The 21,564-nt window shown below is 48.9% G+C and overlaps 2 protein-coding genes across 3 annotated transcripts in view; one reads left to right on the top strand and one right to left on the bottom strand.

Moving 5' to 3' along the window:
- Positions 1-3,589: 3,589 nt before the first annotated feature.
- MMAB (metabolism of cobalamin associated B) lies at positions 3,590-16,734 on the bottom strand. Its single transcript, XM_004379104.2, has 9 exons — positions 16,574-16,734; positions 14,369-14,430; positions 12,441-12,534; positions 10,580-10,637; positions 9,746-9,818; positions 9,391-9,488; positions 9,046-9,110; positions 5,623-5,682; positions 3,590-4,257 (listed from the first exon to the last, which is right to left on the bottom strand). Exons 1-9 carry the CDS (start codon positions 16,687-16,689, stop codon positions 4,176-4,178), a joined length of 708 nt encoding a protein of 235 aa, XP_004379161.1. The 5' UTR covers positions 16,690-16,734; the 3' UTR covers positions 3,590-4,175.
- A 225-nt stretch (positions 16,735-16,959) lies between these two features.
- The window catches only part of MVK (mevalonate kinase), a 47,010-nt gene continuing 42,405 nt past the window's right edge, over positions 16,960-21,564 (top strand). Inside the window, exons 1-3 of one of the 2 annotated variants that reach the window (XM_023733727.1) lie at positions 16,960-17,063; positions 17,996-18,087; positions 18,897-19,068. In XM_023733727.1, the coding sequence (XP_023589495.1) occupies positions 18,010-18,087; positions 18,897-19,068 (250 nt within the window). In that variant the 5' untranslated portion in view covers positions 16,960-17,063; positions 17,996-18,009. Of the gene's footprint in view, positions 17,064-17,516; positions 18,088-18,896; positions 19,069-21,564 lie in introns of those variants that run through there. The other variant, XM_004378987.2, reaches the window with a different exon arrangement.

Below are 21,564 nucleotides of genomic sequence, written 5' to 3'. Positions count from 1 at the left end.
TTGGTGCCTGGCACATAGCAAGCGCTTATAACATGCCATCTGGTGTCATTATTATTGTGGGGTTCCCTAGGACAGAATAGTCAACAACCAGGAGTCCTTGAGTGGCGCAAACAGTTAAGCACTCAACTACTAGCCGAAAGGTTGGTGGTTTGAACCTACCCAGAGACACCTCAGAAGACAGACTTGGCGATCTGCTTCCAAAAGGTCACAGCCTTCCAGGGTAAAGTCACAGAAACTTCACAGACACATCCAAATGCCCTTAGAGACCGAGCTACTAGGCTGAGGGCTGGAGACCATGGTCTCGGGGGACATTTAGCTCAATTGGCAAAACATAGTCTATAAAGAAAATGTTCTATATCCGACTGGGGTGAGTAGCAACTGGGGTCTTAAAAGCCTGTAAGCAGCCATCTAAGATACATCTACTGCTCCCATCCCAGCTAGAACAAAGGAAACTGAAAGAAGACCAAAGACACAAGGGAAAGATGAGTCCAAAGGACTAATGGACCACAACTACCACAACCTCCACCAGACTGAGGCCAGAACAACTAGATGGTGCCCGGTTACCACCACCGACTGCTCTGGCAGGGTCCCGGACACAGTGGAATAAAAATGTACAACAAAATTCCAATTCACACACACACACAAAAGACCAGATTTGCTGGTCTGAGAGAAACGGGAGACCCCCAAGGGTATGGCCCCGGACACCCTTTTAACTCAGTACTGAGGTCACTCCTGAGGTTCACCCTTCTGCCAAAAATTAGACAGGTCTATAAGACCAACAATAACATATGTGAGGGACGTGCTTCACAGTTCAATCATGTATACGAGACTAATGGGCACACCAGCCCAAAAGCAAAGACAGAAGGGCAGGAAGGGACAGGAAAACTGGACGAATGGAAACAGGGAAACTGGGGTGGAGAAGGGGATAGTGTTAACACATCACGCGGCTAGCAACCAATGTCACAAAACAATTTGTGTATTAACTTTTTAATGAGAAACTAATTTGCTCTGTAAACTTTTATCTAAATCACAATAAAAACAGTAAACCAAAAGGTCACAGCCTTGAAAACCCTATGGAGCAGTTCTACTCTGCACACATGGGGTCACCAACAATTGTATTGAACTTGATGGCAACCAACGACAACAGCAGCTTATCTCTGGTAAGGGTGCTCAGCACTGTGATCGGCAGAGCAGGACCTGGGTGAGTGTGAGGCAAGCGAGGAATTATCTTGGGTGCAAAATTACAGGGGATGCCAACACACTCAGTAATCAAGATAAACAATATTTTAATTAAATCTTTTGTTTGTTTAATCTTTTTCATAGTGCTAAAAATATATATAACAAAACATTTCCCATTTTAACATTTTTCATGTATAATTCAGTGACACTGCTTCCATTCATGCTGTGCAACCATCATCGCTATCCGTCTCCAAATTTCTCCATCATCCTTAACAGAAATTCACTGCCCCCGAAGCTTAATGCGATAATTTTTAAAAAAAACAAAATAATGCCAAAAAAAAAAAAAAACCTATCATGAACAAATTATCAGTTTTAAATAAAAACAGGCTATTGTTTCATAGTCCTGCATTACTGTGTAATAGGCATGGTCACTGGAGGGTTGACAATGGTGTGGAGATTGGGCAATGAGGGCTTTATACATAGTTGTGTTTTTTTTATTGTGTTGTTGTGTGCTGTCCAGTCAATTCCAACTCATAGTGACCCCATGTGACAGAGTAGAACTGCCCCATAGGGTTTGCTAGGCTGTAATCCTTACAGGAGCAGATCGCCAGGTCTTTTTCCCAAGGAGCTGCCTGTGGGTTTGAACCTCTGACCTTCGGTTAGCAGCTGAGCACTTAACCATTGTGCCAAAGGGGCTCTTTTTTTTGGATTGTCGAGCTTTTCTGAAGTTTTTCCACTTGATTCAAAATATGGGAGGATATTGTGATAAACGTCCATAAGGGCCACATTTGTCCTTTTACTTGAGATTCCAACGTGACTCGTTAGGGCACTGCCAGAGAGCAGATACTTCACACCAGCCCATCCTCTGGGTCCACGAAGGGAGGTATTCTCAGGTTTCCCCAGGCTGGAGGCACGGGAGAGAAACCCCTCCAGGGATGCCGAGCGCACTCTGCACCTGGGCAGGTTCTCAGAGCAATGTTTGCTGGTGAGCAGGAAGGTGCCGAGCTGGGCCTGAGAACCCAAGGGTTCACATCCGTCTGGCGATGGCCTGTCCTTGGAAGGACTGGTGGGTACAGGACCTGCACATGGCCTTCTTTCAAAGATGGTCTCTTGAGGATGTTGTATTTGCTCAAAGGGCTCCCCTCATCTCTGTAGGATGTCTTATCATGACTGAGAGTGTGGACTGATGTGTTATTATATACATCCTGCTCTTTCCGGGAAGATTCTGAGGTGAGGGCAGAACTGAGTGATTTGCTCTTGGCCGAGCCTTGGGGCTTAGATGTTAGATGGTAGTTAACCACCATTAAACAACAAAAACAAACCAGTTGCTGTTGATTCTGACTTATGGCAACCTGTGTGTGTCAGAGAAGAACTGTGTGCCATAGAGTTTTCAATGGGTGATTTTTCAGAAGTGGATTGCCAGGCCTCTCTTTCGAGGTGCTTCTAGGTGGACTTGAACTTCCAACCTTTTGGTTAGCAGCTGAGCACCTTAACCATTTGCACCATCCAGGAACTCTTAGACACCATTAGTCTCTCCTGATTCATTTGTACTTCCTGTTTTCAGTTCTCTTTACAAACATACCAAGTACCCACTATGTCCTCACCCAGAGATCTGGGAAGAGGGAGGCATTTGACATTGGCCACTTCCTGGAGGATATTCACTGAGGGGTCATCCACCCATAGACTGCTCAGCTTAAGAGGGCCATAGCAGCATGCCAGGAATGAAAGGACCCAGAAGAGACAAAACATGCCTGTTCCCCCTGCAAAATTATCATGTGCGCTGGTGAGAAAATGTGCAGGTGACTGATGATGAAGCGTTTGCTGACTTGCCGGAGGAGGACAGCGGCGTGGCCAGCCTCCCTCAGCCTAGCATCGTGCCTCATGCTAATCAGGCCCCAATAAGTAAATGACTGCTGGATTGAGTTCACTAGCCCTGACAGCTGGCAAGAGCCTGCCCTTCTGAAAAGTCATTTCCTGCAATTAGCAGCGTGGAATCTTCAGGTTCTCAGGGCTGCCTCTCCACCCTTCATAAATAATCCCCTTCCCAAGGACACAGCTGGCACCGGCAGTGCCGTTTCATGGCGGGAGGGAGCAGTGGTGACAACTGAAATAAAATACAGCCATGGCATGGGATGCAGAGGCAGAAACCAGCCAAGTGCGACCTCAGAGAAATACATCTCGCTGGTGTCAGTCAGCTGCACTGGAAACAGAAGACCTTATTTTCTCAAACTGGGCCCACGCTCCCTCAGACTCTTGACGCCATCCAACTGGGCAGGAGCAGGAAATGCCCCCCTGGAATGGTGGTGTTTCTCTCACCGGGGTCTCCATCCTTTTTAGAGAGGAGTCTCCAAGCTGCCCCCGTGCCCCCCACACACTTCACTCCAGTGGAGTGTTTCTGAGGCCTCGCCTGTAAATCTGCAGCCAGCCTTCTCCTCACACTTCAGTGGTGATGGGTGGCTCAGAGGTGACTAAACTTCCAAATCCTGTCTGCTTCTCCTTTATAAATGTGACATTTAAAGCTCCTCTGGCACAGGTAAATCACAATTACATTTCCAAGGGCCTCTGGTAGCAGTCCAAATCCTTGAATAACTGAGCACACAGTCGCTCAAGCTCATGGGCACTCTCACGCACACTCGCAAGTGCTCTATCTCTCTCTCTCTCTCTCACACGCTCAAGCCTTTCCCACTTTTATTCTTTTTTCCGCAGGGCTCCTTCTCATTCCACAATACTGAATTCATTCCCACCTTCCCTGAGGCCAAGCAGAGCCTTGAGCAGGGGCAGGATTCTGGAACAGTTCCCTGGGGGACGTGGCAGGGGCCCGGGACCAAAGCTGAGTCTGGACAAAGGTCAGCGTCCAGCCCCCTGGGGGAGACCTTCAAGGACCTGGACAGTGGGGGGCAAACTCTTCTCTTCACCTCTAGGCATCAGCACCACTGAGGGATCAAAGATGCCTTGCCTGGCCATTATCTCCAGTGCCTCGGGCTCATTCGCAGCAGTCAGGGCTTCTTGTACATCTTTTCCTGATTCCCCTCCTTCATGGCTGTGTATCTGGCTAATGTGAAGAGGTAGTCACTGAGTCTACAGGGAGAGAAAGAAGCAAAGGGAATCATTTGAAACAAGAGATCAATGCTAACTAGGTCCTTTCCATATTAACCTTCAAGGAGGAAATATAGATTGTGTATTCCTAGGAATATCGGGGACAGTGGGTGACTGGCCGACTTGGGCTTGATGGATGGCACACGATGGGAAGCTTCTGTGACAGCCAAGGTCCCCCCAACCCCCACCCCGCAACTTTGGCGCCAGGGCTGGGGCCGTTCCTGTAGGAGGAGGGCCCTGCCCTGCCCCCACCCTAGCCCCAAAGGACAGGTGCCTCTGGCCACTCCTCTGCTGGTTTCTGCATCTTCAAGTGATCAGGACTCGTGCTTCCCAAACTGGAGCGTGTGCCCGAATCCCCTGGGACCTTGTGAACATGCAGAGTCAGGTTCAGGAGGGCCGGCAGGCTCGGGATTCCGCTCGGTTCGTGCTCCTGGAGGGCAGCGACACACTGGCTCCCGCCTGCTCTGTGAGGCCCTGCTGAGGGAATGAACGGACTGCCCCACACAACACTGTGGGGCCATAAAGGCTGCCCACTGGTCGCAGCTGTGGAGGTGGAATGGAGGTGCTCCTCGCTAGTTGGCCCAGGGAGACCCCACTGCACTCCCGGGAGGAGGGAGGCTGTCAGGATCCATCATGTCCCCACGGGAGGAGTGTCCAAAGTAACAGGCCGGCACCCAGCCGTGCGGTCCCCTTTTGGCCACCCAGGGCAGCTCCTTTCTTCCGGCTGGTTCCTTGCCACTGGGCTCCAACCTTGCCCACACAGGCACTGCACAAGCCAAGGCTGGGGGTGGGTCTGGAGTAGAAACTGACGGGGCAGGCTTTGGGCTGCTGAGGCCGAGCTGGGAGGCTGAAGAAGTCCTGTCCAGGTCAGGCCAGCTCACCGGGCCTGCCCTGGGGCCCAGACAGCGTGGAAGCACAGCTTTGCCTGGCTGTCTTCTCCCTATTCATACTGCTCAGGGGCCTCAGGGGGGAGAGGAGACCGACTGAGAGAAGGGTCCTGCTTCCTGGGCTCCCTGGTCAGTCACCAGCAAGACACCCAACCTCAAAGAGGCCCTCTTTTGACCACACTGTCCCTTTGCATTTAGTTTTCTTTGCTGGCTTTGTTTATAGCAGCCTCTTCCAACGAGGTCCTAACCTCACTGGGGACAGGAACAGCGTCCACCTGGTCCCCAGCTGCATCTCGGCATCCAGCATCTGGCACAGAGCAGCCACTCGGTGACTATTCAGTGACTGAATGAATGACCAAATCCCAGCCCTGCTCCTCGGCCCCGTTCCACGGTGACTATTTCCCACAGAATGTGCTCACTATTTCAGAGGAGAGATACTCTCTGAAGCCCACCTAAGTACCTGTTTAAGAACTTGGCCACATTTGCATCAGTCTCTCCCATCTGGACAAGAGGCACCACGCTGGAAAGGGAGGAGACACGCTATCAGGCCACATTACAGTGTTCAGTACACCCACCTCCTGGGACGGAGACTGAGCCCTGAGCACAGCCCCAGAGCCTGGCGCCTCCTGACCTGAACCTGCACAGAGACCACCAGTGTTACAGATGGAAAAGCAACACCAGCGTGTTTAAGAAGGCACCAACCCCCTTTCCTGGGGGCAGATCACAAGTGGCCTGGCTGAGGAGGGGAGAAGGATGGTGGAGGGGGCACGGTACCCCATATCCCAGCCTGCCTCCTTTATCTCACTGAGCCTGTGGGTCCTCCCCAGGTACGATGGGGTGGAGAATAAGGTAACAATTCCCAAGGGGTTACCACTCTAAGCCCCTTCTAAGTTATGACGTAGAGCAACTTCTAGTTGCTGCTGACTCCAACTCATAGTGACCCCATGTGTGTCAAAGGAGAACTGTGCTCCATAGGGGTTTCAGTGCCTGATTTTTTGGAAGTAGAGCACCAGGACTTTATTCCAAGGTGCCTCTGGGTAGACTCAAACCTCCAGCCTTTTGGTTAGCAGCCGAGTACATTAACGTTTGCACCACCCAGGGACTCCAACTTCACAGGGGAGAAAAAGACCCAAGCAAACCAAACTCCCAATTCTGTGCATAAGCCTGAACTCACGGGCGCTCTCGCCAGTCTGTGTGCAGACCTTCTAGACAGTGGGCCGCTGTTTACTGAGCACCCACAAGCTAATAATTTCAAGGTACAATAAAGAGACCTTCCCTAGATACAGTATGAGATTTGTAGTAGTATGTGGTAAGAAATACAATGGCAAAGTAGCATCAGGCCCATAAAATACAGCCTTAAATGATAGGAAAAGAACCTCACACTTGTGGACCGCTGCTTTCCTTTCTTTTCTTCTTTTTTCCTAATATTTGTAGATTTTATTAGACTTCAGATACATAGAATTTGATTAGGAATTAATTATAATCTTTGGTCATAACACATTCTTATCATTTCTCCAGTCATGGCCTGCTTTTATTTAGCTGTCTCCCCTACCCCATGGCTTTATTGGGATACCCCCCGGTTGGTCGTACTGTGGGGGCTTGCATGTTGCTGTGATGCTGGAAGCTATGCCACTGGTATTTCAAATACCAGCAGGGTCACTCATGGTGGGCAGGTTTCAGTGGAGCTTCCAGACTAAAGCAGACTAGGAAGAAAGGCCTGGCATTCTACTTCTGAAAATTAACCAGTGAGAATCTTATGGATCAAAACAGAATATTGCCAGATGCTTGCTTTGGACATGTCATCAGGAGGGATCAATTGCTAGAAGAGGACATCATGTTTGGTGAAGTAGAGAGCCAACAAGGGCATGGGAAACCCTTGATGCCAAGCCCTTCCTGCGCAACACCTCTTTCTGCACAACCCTTGCTGGGAGCCACTCTCCCCACTTTCAAGATGAGAAAACTGAGGCAGAAGGTTTCTGTCTCCAGCCCAGGCCACACAGCCAGCAAGTAGCCCGACCGGATGTGCATCTAGGCCGGCCCCCCAAAGCCTGCATGTCCCTGCAGCTGCAGTCACCCTGTGAAGGTACCCTGCACTCAGCACTGGGCTTTCCCCCCATGGTGGCCCACAGTTTCCACACCATGGACAGTCTGCACGCTGTCACTTCAATGTGGTACAATTGTCTGATGGGTTGATGACTCAGTGTTTGCTCGGCTAGTCCCTGTTGTTCGGCCTTTGGGTCATTTGTTTCCAACTATTTACTATTCTGAGTACTGCTGACATACATGGTTTTGTAAAAAGTATTATAGTTTTCTTTCGAAGCCAAAGCTCTTTATGTTAACTGAGATCCTTTTGAGACCAGCTGGGGACCAAGAGCCTCTTGGTAAAGGGCAGACCTTTGTGATGTGGGGCCGTGGAGAGAGGTTGGGGTTTGGGGCCGGACAGACCTGGGCTGAAATCCTGACTGTCATGAACCCACCTGGGTGACCCGGGCCACGACATCACTTCTCTAAGCCCCAACTTCCTCCCTCCTGTGAAAGGGGGGCCACCACCACCTCTCTCCCGGGGCTATCAATCAGTGGAATCAGGAAATCATGAATAGAAAGTGCCAGCATGAATAGAAAGTGTCTGCTGTATCAAAGTAAGGTTTTATTTCCATTTCTCTGTAAAGCTGTGTGCCTGGTCCATGAATGGTATAAACGTAGACTTTACAATTATTCCTTTAAAGCGTCCTTGAAAAGGCTGTCGGTAGCTTTTGGAGGCCCCTCCTCTCCCCAGCTCTTGAGTCAGGGTGGCCTGGGGTTGGTCTGTTGACAGCTTCCACCTGGACCCCCAAGGCCTGTGGGCCTCTCCAGGCCCATCTCTACCCAGCAGCCAGAGGGTCCTTTCAAAATGCAAATCCTATCTAGTGGCTTCCTGTTGCTCTCAGGAAGGGGCAGACTCCCTGCTGGTCCTAGGCCGGGCCTGGTCTGGCCTCTGCTCACCCCTCTAGCCTCGTCTTGCCCCACGTGCCTCCTCACTGTACATCCAGGCCCTCCCACCTCCCTTCTGTTCTCTGAAAGCGGATGGCTACCTCCCACCTCGGGCTCTCGCCCTGCACCTCGCCCTCATCCTTCATCTCTCAGCTCAGGCTGCTGGCTGCCAGAGACCATTCCCCGCATTCCACCCCCACCCCAACCCGGTTGGCCCTTGTTATGGTGTGTAGTTTTACAGTCACTCAGTCATGCTCGGCTCAAATAGCATTTCCTCTCTCAGGCGGGCCCCCCCCCCCCCCCCCGGACACCTGACAATACCACCTAAGTTAACGCCCCAGGAACTGACTGGGGAGCTGAGTACCCTTTTGTTCCTTTGGAATTTTGTAGCTTGTGAATGTATTACATAATCCAAAAAAATAAAATAAAAAACAAAGTATATATATAAAATTACAAAGTAAGTAGGACCTACTCCCACCCTGCTCTGGCTTATCTGCCACATAATGCTTACAATGATGTGAAATTACATCATGTGTTGGTTTGTTTAAGGAGCCGTGGTGGCAGAGTGGTTAAGTGCTCACCTGCTAACTTAAAGGTCAGCAGTTCAAACCCACCAGCTGCTCCCTGGGAGAAAGATGCGGCAGTCTGCTTCCATAAAGATTACAGCCTTGGAAACCCAATAGGGCAGTTCTATTCTGTCCTATAGGGTCACTATGAGTTGGAATCAACTCGATGGCAACAGGTAACGGGTATTGGTTTGTTTGGTTATGTACCATTGCCTCCCTCCATAATGTAAGTGCTCTGGGGACAGGGACTTGGGCACAAAGAAGGTCTGTTAACGAGTGGCTGGATCCTGCCATGCCTGCCTCCCACCCTGACGAAGCTCCCTCTCCCTCTCCCTCGGGTCCCTTACCGTCTCTCAGCTCGGCGGCACACAGCCCGGCAGAGGTGCAGCATGGAGCTGCTCTTGCCCCCTGACTGAAAGGAGAAAGTGGGTATTGGCTGGGGGTAGAGGTGTGGGTGTGGGGTGCCCAGTGCAGACAGGGGGCTCCTCAGACATGCAGCCCCCCGCCCTAGGCAGTGTTCTGCTCCTCCTCTTCCACCATGGATGGGGCTGGGTGGGGACCTGGAGGGGACTTAGGGGGCCCCTTCTGTCACTGTTAGTAGCAGAAGATGGGGCCTAGTCGAAGCCCACATGTTTCTGTCAACACATGTGGCCAGCAGCCACCCCCTGGGGTAGAGGCCATCCAGTACCTACAGGCAGAATAAAGGCCGTGAGAGGTGGGAGCTGGCTGCTATACTTGTCGATCCACTGCTCCAGCTCCAGGATCGGCCCTTCTGAGAACGCGGTGTGTTCTGAGGAGTCAGGGAGCAGAAAGAAGACGCCATGAGGCCCATCGCATATCATGGAGGAAACAGCCCCCACAACCCTTCTGCCAGGGGAGCTGCACAAACCACTTCCACTGATGCAGGTGGTACCTTCCCTCCAGGGTCTGTGAGCAAGACTGACTGGCCCACCTGCGGGTCCCAGGTGGTGATGCCCAGGGTAGACCCAACCTGGAGGCCCAGGTCCCCCCACAGGGCCAGTCAACACACACAGGTTTGAGAATTACTTAAATGTGCTTCCCTGGCCGAGGAGCGAGGTGTTGCGAGGGCGGAGCCAACGTCCTGCAGCGTGCACTGGATCTGGGGGAAGCAGAAGGCCAGGATGAAGCTCTGTTTGTGGGGGCCGGGCACACACAGAGTGATTATGTGCAAGGCAAGCAAGTGCGGGTGTGCAGGCTGCTGTCAGAACCTCTAATTAGCTGGCACTCAAAGGCTAATTAGCAAACTCTGCTTGCATCTTCAGTATAACTCGTCTTTCTTGGACACCCAGCCCTGCTGAGGGGTATCTGACATGGCCCGGTCAGGCGCTGCAGAAAGAAGTCTCCCTTGGAGGCAGCTGGGTTATGCAGACAGACGAGTGTCAAGCATTCCAGTGATGGTCAAGATCAATGTCTTCAACATGCCTGGGACCTAGGCTGAGGGTTCCTGTGGCTGGGCTTCCCGGAGTTCTGCTCCCTGCCATGGCACTAGCTGAGGAACTTCATGCCGGGGTCACCACCTCGGTGTTCCTGACATTCTAGGCCGGGTCATTCTGTGTGATGGGGGCTGTCCTGTGCACTGTAGGATGTGGAGCAGCGTCCCTGGCCTCTACCCACTCGATGCTAGTAGCACCGCCGCCTCCCAACTCGTAATAACCAAAAATGCCTCCAGACACTACCCAGGGTCCCTGGGAGGCAGAATCACCCTAGGTGAGAACTCCTGCATCTTACACTTCCCTCATTAATGCAGTCCTCACCGCCCGCCTGTGAGGGAGGACCATCTCTACATGCCCCCATTTTACAGATAAAGGGAAAGGCCCATAGAGTGAGGGCAACTCTGAGAGGACGGATGATGCTACTCACTTTCTGAAGCTCTTCAGCAAATGTGTGGCCTTTTTCTGTGATTAATTCCATAGCAAACCTATAAGGAAAAAGGGAAAAATCAGTTGCCTCTAATACAACATCCCAGGGCTGTTTGACTGTGAGAAGATTCAGGGGTGGTAGGCCATTTAGCTGATTTTGCTCTATAGCCATGGTGTTATTTTTCTTTCTGACAAGAACATCATAACCTTCCATTTGGATAGGGATATTTGCTTCTCAAAATGCCTTTTCTTCTACTCATTTATCCACTCAGCCATTACTTCTGGATGCCTCCTCTGGCCAAGCCTGGTGACTCAGTGGGAAGCAGAAGCAGACCAGGCTCTGTTCAGCGGGAAAGGGAGAGATGCTAAACAGATCGCACCTGAGTGTGCAGTTGCAAATGGGGGTCTATGCTCTGAAAAGAAGGACAAGAGTCCGTGCCTCGGCTGGGGGTCAGGGAGGGCTTCCCAGAGGAAGTGATGCTAGAGATGGGATTGTGAAGGCTGAGCAGAGTTCCTCCGTGAGGACTGGTGGGGTGGGGAAGGCAAACTGTCCCAGACAGAGGTCAGGCCTTAGCTAGCTCTGGCTCCCTCAGCACGCTGCACCCCCTTCCACACCAGTCAGGGCCCTGGCAGGGCACAGACAGTGGCACAGTCAGAGCGTTACTGAAGGACAATTTCGGGAAGGGACTATGCTACGGACCCTGGAGAGAGCTGGCACCTTGGCGGCATTGGTACAGAATTTGAAGCCAGTCTGTCTGATTGCCATGCACCTTCATCCACAGGGCACTCTGTGAGCCAGCCAGCACTTAATATCACTGCTTGCACTGTTAACAGCTTGCTGAGTGTGGTGGACTGTACTACAATTTCCAAATAGTCATTGCCTCTCCCACCCCACTGATGTCAGGTGTGTCCAGGTGACTGGCTCTGGCCAATGAAATGTGAGCAGATGTGGTACAGGTCTCTTCTGGTGGAAGCTGTAAGAGCCAGTGTGAACTTGCTGTCTTTTCACTCCACCACGATGGCTGGTATTGTCCCAGACAGATGCTGTCCTTCCATCCCGGGTTCCGGAATGAAGGTCGCGTGGAGCAGAGCCACAGCCAACCTGCGATGGGCTTGAAGGGACAGCATGAAAGACATCTTTGGTGGTGTAAGCCATGAGACTCAGAGGCTGTCTGTTACCATGGCATGGCCTGGCCCATCCTGACCAGTTCCCTGAGTCCACCTCTAACCTTTGGCTGTGGTAACAAACACCGCCAACTAAGTGGCTTAAAACAACACAGATTTCTAGCTTACAGTTCTGGAGGTCAGAAGTCCAAAATGGGTATCACTGGGCTCAAATCAAGGTGTCGGGAAGGAAGGCAGACCCTTATTTAGCACATCTGATACACAATGTACTCTGTTCAACTCAGCTCTTTCACTTAATCTATGTACTTCAACAGCACATCCATGCTCACTTGAAACATGAGGGAGCCAGGGATGCGGGGAGGCAGCTTCAAGTGGCAAGGGACAGATGCTAGCCCGAGAGCAGGCGGGGCCAGAAGGGAAAGGCATCTGCAGCCCAGTAGATGCCCCCCTGCTCCCAGGCTGAGGCAAATCCATCAAGGGTTGGCAACCTCCAGGACTAGCCAGCACTCGCATGCACTTTATAGAAATTACATTTCCTAATGCCTAACTCAAACTCAACCTCAAGGCCAATCAAACCAAACCTGTTGCCATGGAGTCAATTCTGCCTCATAGCGACCCTATAGGGCAGAGGAGAACTGCCCCATAGGGTTTCCTTGGAATGGCTTGTGGATTCAAACTGCCGACCTTTTGGTTAGCAGCTGAGCTCTTAACCACTGAGCAACCAGGGCTCTCCTTACCCAATAGCTGAACTTAATTCATCTGTCGTTCCCACAGCTTCAAACACTTGGTCATCTTTGGGTCTTCTTTCTCCAGTAAAGGTGCTAGAAAACCCTGTGGGAAGATGTGTAGCTGGCTCAAATTATGACTTTTATTTCCTGATTTAAGTTCTTTTTAAAAACTTTAATTTGAAGTATAACATATACACAGAAAATCGTAAGTGTACAAGTTGATGAACTGTGTTACCAACTCTGTGATGACCACCCACATCAAGAAACAGAACACAACCAGCACCCTAGAAACCCCCACGTTCCCCCTTCCAGCAAATAACCCCCAAGGATAACCACTATCCTGACTTCCGTCCTGATACGCTTTTATTTTAAACTTAAATATTATGCACTAACCATCCTGATAAAGAAAAAAAACATACAGTATACGTTTGTTGTTGTTAGGTGCTGTTGAGTCAGTTCCAACTCATAGCAACCTCATGCACAACAGAACGAAACACTGCCCAGTCCTGCGCCATCCTCACAATCGTTGCTATGTTTGAGCCCATTGTTGTAGCCACTCTGTGAATCCATCTTGTTGGGGGCTTCCTCTTTCTCACTGACTCTCTACTTTATGAAGCATGATGTTTTTTTCCAGGGATTGGTCCTGCCTGATAACATGTCCAAAGTAAGCAAGATGAAGTCTCACCATGCTGGCTTCTAAGGAGCATTCCAGCTGTACTTCTTCCAAGACGGTAAATGTGTATGTTATATATACATTAAATTTTATTTCACATATAATCAAAGTCCTCTATTCCTCTGCCTAGGTCACATTTCCTGCCCTTCTCCCCGCAACCACCAGGAAGGAGGAAGGCACCCCTGACAGCAGGAGCTGGCCTGGTACAATCAGCCAGGCTTTGGTGTTGCTAGGTGCTGGCCTGGCACTCACAGGTAGGCTCTGGTGGTGTCCTGTTGAACATAAATGATTTCACAGAACACCAAGATCAGACAAGTTGACCCTCTGACAATGACAGACTAAGATCCAAAGGAGACCACTCCATAATCATGTATGACATCATCTTCTGAAGTTTAAAACTATGCAGATCACTAGTTGTTGTTGTTAGCTACTGTTGAGTTGGCCCCTGAATCATGGCCACACCGTGCACAACGGAATGAAACACTGCCTGGCCCTGCACCATCCCCACGATCAGTTGCAGATCAGACCCTTGCGATCCATGGGGTTTTCACTGACTGATTTTCAGAAGTAAATCACCAGGTCTTTCTTCCTACTCTGTCTTAGTCTGAAAGCTCTGCTGAAACCTGTTCAGCATGCAACATGCAAGACTCCACTGACAGACGGCTGGTACACTGGCTGGGAACTGAACCCTTGTCTCCTGTATGGAAGGCGAGAATTCTACCACTGAACCACCAATGTCCCGTGAATCATGTCTGAATATTGTTCAAAATACAAAAATGATCAAATCCCTTTCTTGGCTAATGTGAGTGATGACTGCTTCTTTATCAATTATAGCCTCAGCCCCTCTTTGTTCCTCCCACCTTCTAGATAAAAAGTATTAAGATACCCAATCATAAAAAATTACCTCTGCTTCCTAACTGCATCCAATCCGGAGCAAAGCCCCTCCCCAAATCACCTAGCACAAATCCTATCCTATAATGTCCTAAGTCCTTCCAATATCCTCTTACTGAGCTGCTCCATGGTTCCTATGGTGTGCCGTCTCCCTTGTCACAAAAAGCCAGGCAATCCAACTTCTGTGCGTACGTGAATACGCATTTATTGTTCTGCAATTTGCTTTTATCACTTCATATATCTTGGGCATTTTTCATTCCAGTAGACTGAGGTCTATCACATACTTTTTAATGGTGGCAAAGAATTTGGAAGAAGTTTAAAATGGAATTTAACATATGTCTTTTGGTACATTTTTCGCCTGATCCCACCCTACCTTTGTCTCCTGTTTTGGTGTAAATCTTAGGGATCTTAGGTGTCTTCGAGGAACACTGTGACCTAATGAGAAATAAATGTCAAGAGGTGGTTAGGCCATCAACAAATGAATGGACAAACAAAATATGGTACATATATATGATGGAATATTATTCGGTGATAAAGAGAAATGAAGTTCTGATACATGGTACAACACAGATGAGCCTTGACAACTTTGTGCTGAGTGAAATAAGTCAGACACAAAAGGGCAAATAATGTATGATCTCACCTAAATGTAATATCTAAATAGGCAAAGGTATAGAGACCAAAGTTTATCAGTGGTCACCTTGGGGCTAGGGGAAGGGCAAAATACGGAATTACTGCTTAAGGGGTACTGAGTTTCTGTTTGGAATGATGAAAAACATTTGGAAATGCATACTGATGATGGATGCACAAAATGGTAAATATAACTAATGTCAATGAATTATACACTTAAAAATGGTTAAAATGGCAAAGGTTTTGTCGTATTTTACCACAATTTAAAAAAGAGAGAGAGAGATGGTTACAGGAATGGCTTACACAGTGGGGCACTTCCTCCAGTGGGCCACAGCTTGCTGCTTATAGCCTTGGAGGAGCACTTACCTCCCTCTGCCTAGGTAGTAACTTCCTGTTGACATATTTTCCCTCCATCCCTCCTAAACGGCAAACCCTTTGTGGTCAAGCTCTATGTCTTGCCTATATCTGTATATGCATAGCTACTGATACACTGCACTGCTCAAAGTAGTACTCAATTAATATTTGCTAAAAGAACTTACTGATCATTTCCTATCGTCCATGCACCTCGCCAAGTGGATTGCAAGCATTATCTGGAATCTTCCCAACATCCCCAAAGGAAGGCACCTTCATTTTACCAGTGAGGACACTAGCTCATAAAGTAAGAGACTCACCTTTCTAGGTCACCCAGGGAGGACGAGGTAGGGCTGGAACTCATGCCTAAGACTATCTTACTCCATAGCCCATACTCTTACCTCTACCCTACCCAGAGTCAGGGCCTCTTGGAAGGAAAGAAACTTGGACCACTTCCATTCTTTGAAGCTTCAAGTATATTCAGAAGTGAATTCCCAACGGGGGGTTATGAAAAACTGTGGTATTTCCAAGTAGCAACATAACATCTTTAATGTTGTTGTTAGCTGCCATTGAGTTGGCCCCTGACTCATGGCAACCCCATGCACAACAGGATCCAGAGGGTTGTGATCCATAGGGTTTTCACTGGCTGATTTTCAGAAGTAGATCGCCAGCCTTTCTTCCTAATGTTTAGTCTGGAAGCTCCCCTGAAACCTGTTCAGCATCATAGTAACATGCTGTCTTGCTGAAATCTTTGCATAAGTGTGAAAAAGGGGTATGTCAGGTGTTTTCTGCAGCCTCCACCGACAGATGGGTGATGGCTGCGCATCAGGAGCGTTGGCCAGGAATTGAACCGCAGTCTCCCTCATGGACGGCAAGAATTCCACTCCTGGACCACCACTGCGTATCTTAATAATAATAATTAAAAAAAAACAAACCTGTTGCCATCGAGTCGATTTCGACTCATAGCAGCAACCCTATAGGACAGAGTAGAACTGCCCCCATAGGGTTTCCAAGGAGAGGCTGGTGGATTTAAACTGCCGACCTTTTTGGTTAGCAGCCAAACGCTTAACTACTGCGCCACCAGGGCTCCATGTGTATCCTAATACACGCCTCAAAATTAAAATGTGACATTATACTGTTATTCAAAGGTTAAATTACTGTATCTACAACATATGTTAATTCCTCATTAGTTCGTGGTGCTCTATAAGTTCTGAGGTCCAGGAACGTGGCGCAAGTTCCAAGTAGTATGATGAAAGCAATCGTTAGATCATGTTGGTGTGTCTGTGTCTTAAAGCATAAACTCGTTTGGAGATAACGTCAAAATCAGAATTGAGGACCCTCCTATGAGACTGGGCAAGACGTCCCTCCTGGCCCACGTGGGATATGCTATCCCCTGCTTGACGACTGCTGGGCCTCGGACTTGCGCACAAGAAGCCTGGTGTCTACCTTCCGAGGTGCCTGCGTTGCCATAGTGACGTCAAGAGTTCTGACGTCACCGGGACATCACCGGGTAGCTGCCGCGATGACTTCACGCGGTATGACATAACACTTGGAGACGACGCCCCGATTCGCGGAGTTACTTTCCCAGTCAGGCACTCACCTATCCCCGTTTTCCACGCCCTGAGGGCCGCGGCTCTGGAAACGGAGACACAGTATCCTGCCAGCGCCGAGATACCTGCGCAGGCCAAGGCGGCCTCCCCAGCTCCACACAGCCATTTGCCAGGCCGCTAGTCGAGGGCTGACCCCGCCAGGCTCCCGTTCAGGTCCTGGGATCGCTCCACCAACAGTCGGCCGCGCCTCCCCTCAGCTGCCGTTTTCAATTGGTCCGTGGATATCACCCCGGGGCGGGGCACTCCCAGAGACTTGTTTCCCATTGGTTCACGGGAAGAAGCTGGGCGGGGAACCACGCGAAGCTTGGTTGCAGCACCTATTGGCTAATGCTCAAGCCAATCGGTAAAGGGGTCCCAGATCACGTTCTCTGACTGACTGGACGGAGGGGAAACTCCACCTCCTCTGGGGCACCTGCCCTTCGGGTGGAGAGATTCCGGAGTCGCTTGGGCTCCTGCGCTGAGGTGCGGTAGCTACGGCAGGTGAGAGGCTGGGATGGCGGGGCTGGGCGGCGCGAGGTCCGAGTGGGAGACAACGGACTACCCAGGGCGGGGCGTCCAGCGTCTCTGGCCCAGTTGCCCCAACTCTGAGAATCCATCCTAGGGGAGTCGGCGACATCGAATCTGACAGACTTGATTTCGAGCGTCGGACAAGCCAGCGGCTTCCCGTCTCTGAGCTTCAGTTTCCCTCTCTGAGAAAGGGGGTGTTGGTAGTACTTAATCTGATAGTGCAGCTGAAGTTAATAATGCAATCCTCATAAAATCTTAAATGCAGGGTAATTTTGCATTATTTATAAAAATGTAGAGTGCGAGCACCCGTTGACCCAGCAGGCCCTGTCTTGTAGAAATTTTTGTTTAAGTGTTCAAAAGCGGGTGTATCAGGTGTTTTCCGCAGCGTTGTTTACAACTGTGACACATTGGAAACAGCCTAAATGTCCAACAAAGAGTCCTTTCTGGTCCGTGGTTTCATTAAATTTCTACCTTCATAGTAATAGTAATAAAAACTGAAACCGAGAACAGAGCCAGTAATAAGTAACTAGCAGTCATCAACTGATTACAATGTGTCAGACACTATTTCCCTTATATTATTTAATTTAACCCTCTCAGCAACCCATTGAGGTAGGTACATATCCCTGTATCACATGTGGAGAATCTAAGGTTCATAGTCATTAAGTGAGTTACCTAAGATCACGTCACGGGAAGTAGAAGGGGCTAGATTTGAACCCACATCTTTCTGATGCATCCAGCGGACTGCTGTGCGGCTCAGCTCTGCCGTTTGTGCACATAGCGAATGCTGGATGGTAGCTGCCTTGTTTATTATAATGATGAACTTGAGGCAGGCATTCTTTAAGATCCCTTCCTGCTGGTTCTGACATCTAGCGACCTTTGTCCCTCTCTCTGACTTTCCCTTTCAGAATTCCCAGGAGCCATGTTGTCAGAGGTCCTGCTGGTGTCTGCCCCAGGGAAAGTCATCCTTCATGGAGAGCATGCCGTGGTCCATGGCAAGGTAAAAAACTCCCAGCACCTCCAGGGATTGGACCCCACTTCTCCCTGGCCCTAATCTCACATGAAGCTGAGTTGTGCCCTGAGGCATAGCCTAGGAACATGTTAGAGAAGTAAGCCTCCTTCCAGCCAGGCAAGTGAAAAGGCAGTCCTTATGTACGCAGAGGGCTTCTCTAGCCTCACTCACTAAAATAGCAAAAAGATACCTAAAGCCCTGTGAGTGGAATGAGGTCACCTAGGATGTGAGCATTGGCAGAGAAACAAAGAAGGTTGAGGACTGCTCTGGGGCACTCTTAACAACCACCATCTTAGGTGCATCCTTTTATTATCTTAGGTTATAGGTGTGAAAACTGAGGCTTAGGAAAGAATTGGCAATTTCACCAAGGCCCTCTAGACCTTGGTAGAGTTAGGAGTGAACTTGGTCTGTCTGAATCCAAAGCTCATGCTCTTCTACTCATTCACACTTAAGTGTCATTCTCCGTGTTCCCAACTTTATTTTTGAAAACATGGTGATCAAGGGGAAGTGACTGCTTCTTTGGTGTTGAGAACCTCTGAACCAAATGAAGTTTTGCATGTGGAAGGCAAATATGATAGACATTAGCTCTTAATTGATTGGTAGTGGCTGCGCCCAGGCTCAGTGGGGGAATGTTGATTAACAATGTCTGTCAAGGGCATGGGAGGGGGGCGGCCTGTATTGCTAGGTATTGACTCTTTCTTCTCAGCTCTTGGCATTGGCCCCTTTTCTCCTAAGAAGGGAGCCATGCTTATTGCCACCCACCCTCATGCTTATTGCTTTTGCTCTTTATTCTACAGGTAGCACTGGCTGTGGCCTTGAACTTGAGAACATTTCTCCAGCTTCAACCCCACAGCAATGGGAAAGTGGGCCTCAGTTTACCAAATATTGGCGTCAAGCGGGACTGGGATGTGGCCAGTCTTCAGTTGCTGGACATGAGCTTTTTGGATGAGTACAGGGAGGAGAAACCAGGTGTGGTGAGAGTCTGGGCCCTGGAGAGAGGGGCAAAGAGGGCAGCGGGGTAATTCTTGGCCTTCCCTAAGGGAGCCAGCGGCAAGCAATCCTGACCCGGTAATGTTAGTTTCACTTGTTAGTTAATTTTTTAAATTTAAAAGTGTAAAATGATGCACTAGATCTATGTGGGTTGTTGTAGACAAATTGTCAAGACGTATTGTTGAGTGAAAAAAACAAGATCAAAATAGTATGCATATCATGGTGAGGAATAACACAAATTATGTGTAAGTATGTGTGTAAATGCATAGAAGAAGTTTTGGGAGGAGGATAGACATCTGACTGACCGTGATGATTAGTTGCCTCGGGTGGGGGGCAGGGGTCCCTAAAGGGGATGGACAAAAGGGACCTTACCTTCTGTAATGTTGTTTTAACAAGGAAACTGTGCTGGCATTTTGTATAATTAGAAATTATTAAAAATGAAAGTAAACCAAAAACCAAACCCGTTGCCATTGAGTCGGTTCTGACTCATAGTGACTCTCTAGGACAGAGTAGAATTGCCCCACAGGGTTTCCAAGGAGTGGCTGGTGGATTTGAACTGCCAACCTTTTGGTTAGCAGCCGAGCTCTTAACCGCTGTGCCACCAGGGCTCCATAAATAAAAGTAACTCATGCTTATTGTTGGAAAATACAGTCAATACTGGGACATTGTGAGTAAAAACATTACTTATTACCCCCCCCAACCCCCCATAATGACTCTAAACATTTTGGTAGTAATCCTACTGGATTATTTTTTGTGGATGGATAGATAGATTGAGTTAAGGGAGTAACTTGTTTTTTAACCAAATTGGACCAGGCCATATAAACTGTTCAGAAATGTGTGTATGTGTTTCAGTAGATCAGGGATGTCCTTCCATGCCAGTAAATTAAGGCTTACGTGATCATGCTTGATAGCATGGGGAATGCTGTGTCCACTCAGAAACAGGCAAGTTTGTTTTCAGTCACAGAGTCCCCACACCCACAGAAACTGGAGTATGTTCTCAGTTCTCAATGTGCCATCTCCTTTCTGGGCAGAGTGTTCATTGTTTGGAGCAAGATTTCTCAGCCAAGGGTGGGGCCTGTGGGCCTCCTCGGCGGGCCTTTTTCCATACTCTTCTGACCCTGGACACCTAATCCCCATTCCTCATTAGAATCACTCCACAGCAAGCCACTCAGCCACTCCCATGTAGCAAGATGGAGGAAGAGTTGAAAACCCCGTCTTAGTTCCCTAGTGCTGCTATAACAGAAATACCACAAATGGATGGCTTTAACAAACAGACATTTATTCTCCCACAGTTTAGGAGGCTAGAAGTCCGAATTCAGGGCACTGGCTCTAGGGGAGGGCTTTCTCTCTCTGTCAGCTCTGGGGGAAGGTCCTTGTCTCTTCAGCTTCTGTTTCCTGTTCCCTGGAGATCTCCATGTGGCTTGGCATCTATCTTCCCCCATCCTTGCTTGCTTCTCTATGCCTTATCTGCCCTTTTTATATCTCAAACGTGATTGGCTTAAAACATACCCTACACTGATATGGCCTCTTAACAAAGAAGACCCATTCCCAAATGGGATTATAACCATAGGTCTAGGGATTAAGATTTACAACACATATTTTTTGGGGACATTGTACAATCCATTTTAGAGCAACTATTTTCACCCTCCATCATGCCTTTGTATTACCTGGGGAGGTTGTTTTCTGCTCTGTTCTTTATTATTTCCTTTCTTCTCATAGTTTTGGGCTTACTTTGCCCTGCCTTTTTTAATTCCTCAAGTTGCAGAGTTAAGCTATTGATTTGAGATCTTCCTTTTTTTAAAAAAAAAAAATTATTGTGCTTTAAGTGGAAGTTTATAATTCAGTCAGTTTCTAATACAAAAATTTATACATACATTGTTATGTGACCCTAGTTGCTCTCCCTGTACTGTAACAGCATACTCCTCCTTTCCACCCCGGATCTCTTATATCCTCTCAACCAACTCCTGACCCTCTTTTCCCTCCTATCTCACCTCAGAACAGGAGCTGCCCATTTAGTCTCATGTATCTACTTGAGCCAAGAAGCATACTCCTCACAAGTATCATTTTATGTTCCATAGTCCAGTCTAATCTTTGTCTAAGAGTTGGCCTCTGGAGTGGTTTTAGTTTTGGGGTAACAGAGAGTCCGGGGGCCATGTCCTCCAGGGTCCCTCCAGTCTCAGTCAAACCATCAAGTCTGGTCTTTTTCCTAGAATTTGAGTTCTGCACCCTACTTTTCTCCCACTCCGTCAGGGACTCTCTGTTGTGCTCCCTGTTAGGGCGATCATCGGTGGTAGCTGGGACCATCTAAGTTCTTCTGGTCTCAGGCTGATGGAGTATCTGGTTTATGTGGCCCTTTCTGGAGTATCTGGTTTATGTGGCCCTTTCTATCTCTTGGGCTAATATTTTCCTTGTGTCTTTGAAGTTCTTCATTCTACTTTGCTCCAGGTGGGTTGGGACCAACTGATGCATCTTAGA

This window comes from Trichechus manatus, unplaced genomic scaffold (genome assembly GCF_000243295.1).
Source record: "Trichechus manatus latirostris isolate Lorelei unplaced genomic scaffold, TriManLat1.0 scaffold00061, whole genome shotgun sequence".
Classification (NCBI taxonomy): domain Eukaryota; kingdom Metazoa; phylum Chordata; class Mammalia; order Sirenia; family Trichechidae; genus Trichechus; species Trichechus manatus.
This window is presented reverse-complemented; position numbering and strand designations above follow the sequence as displayed.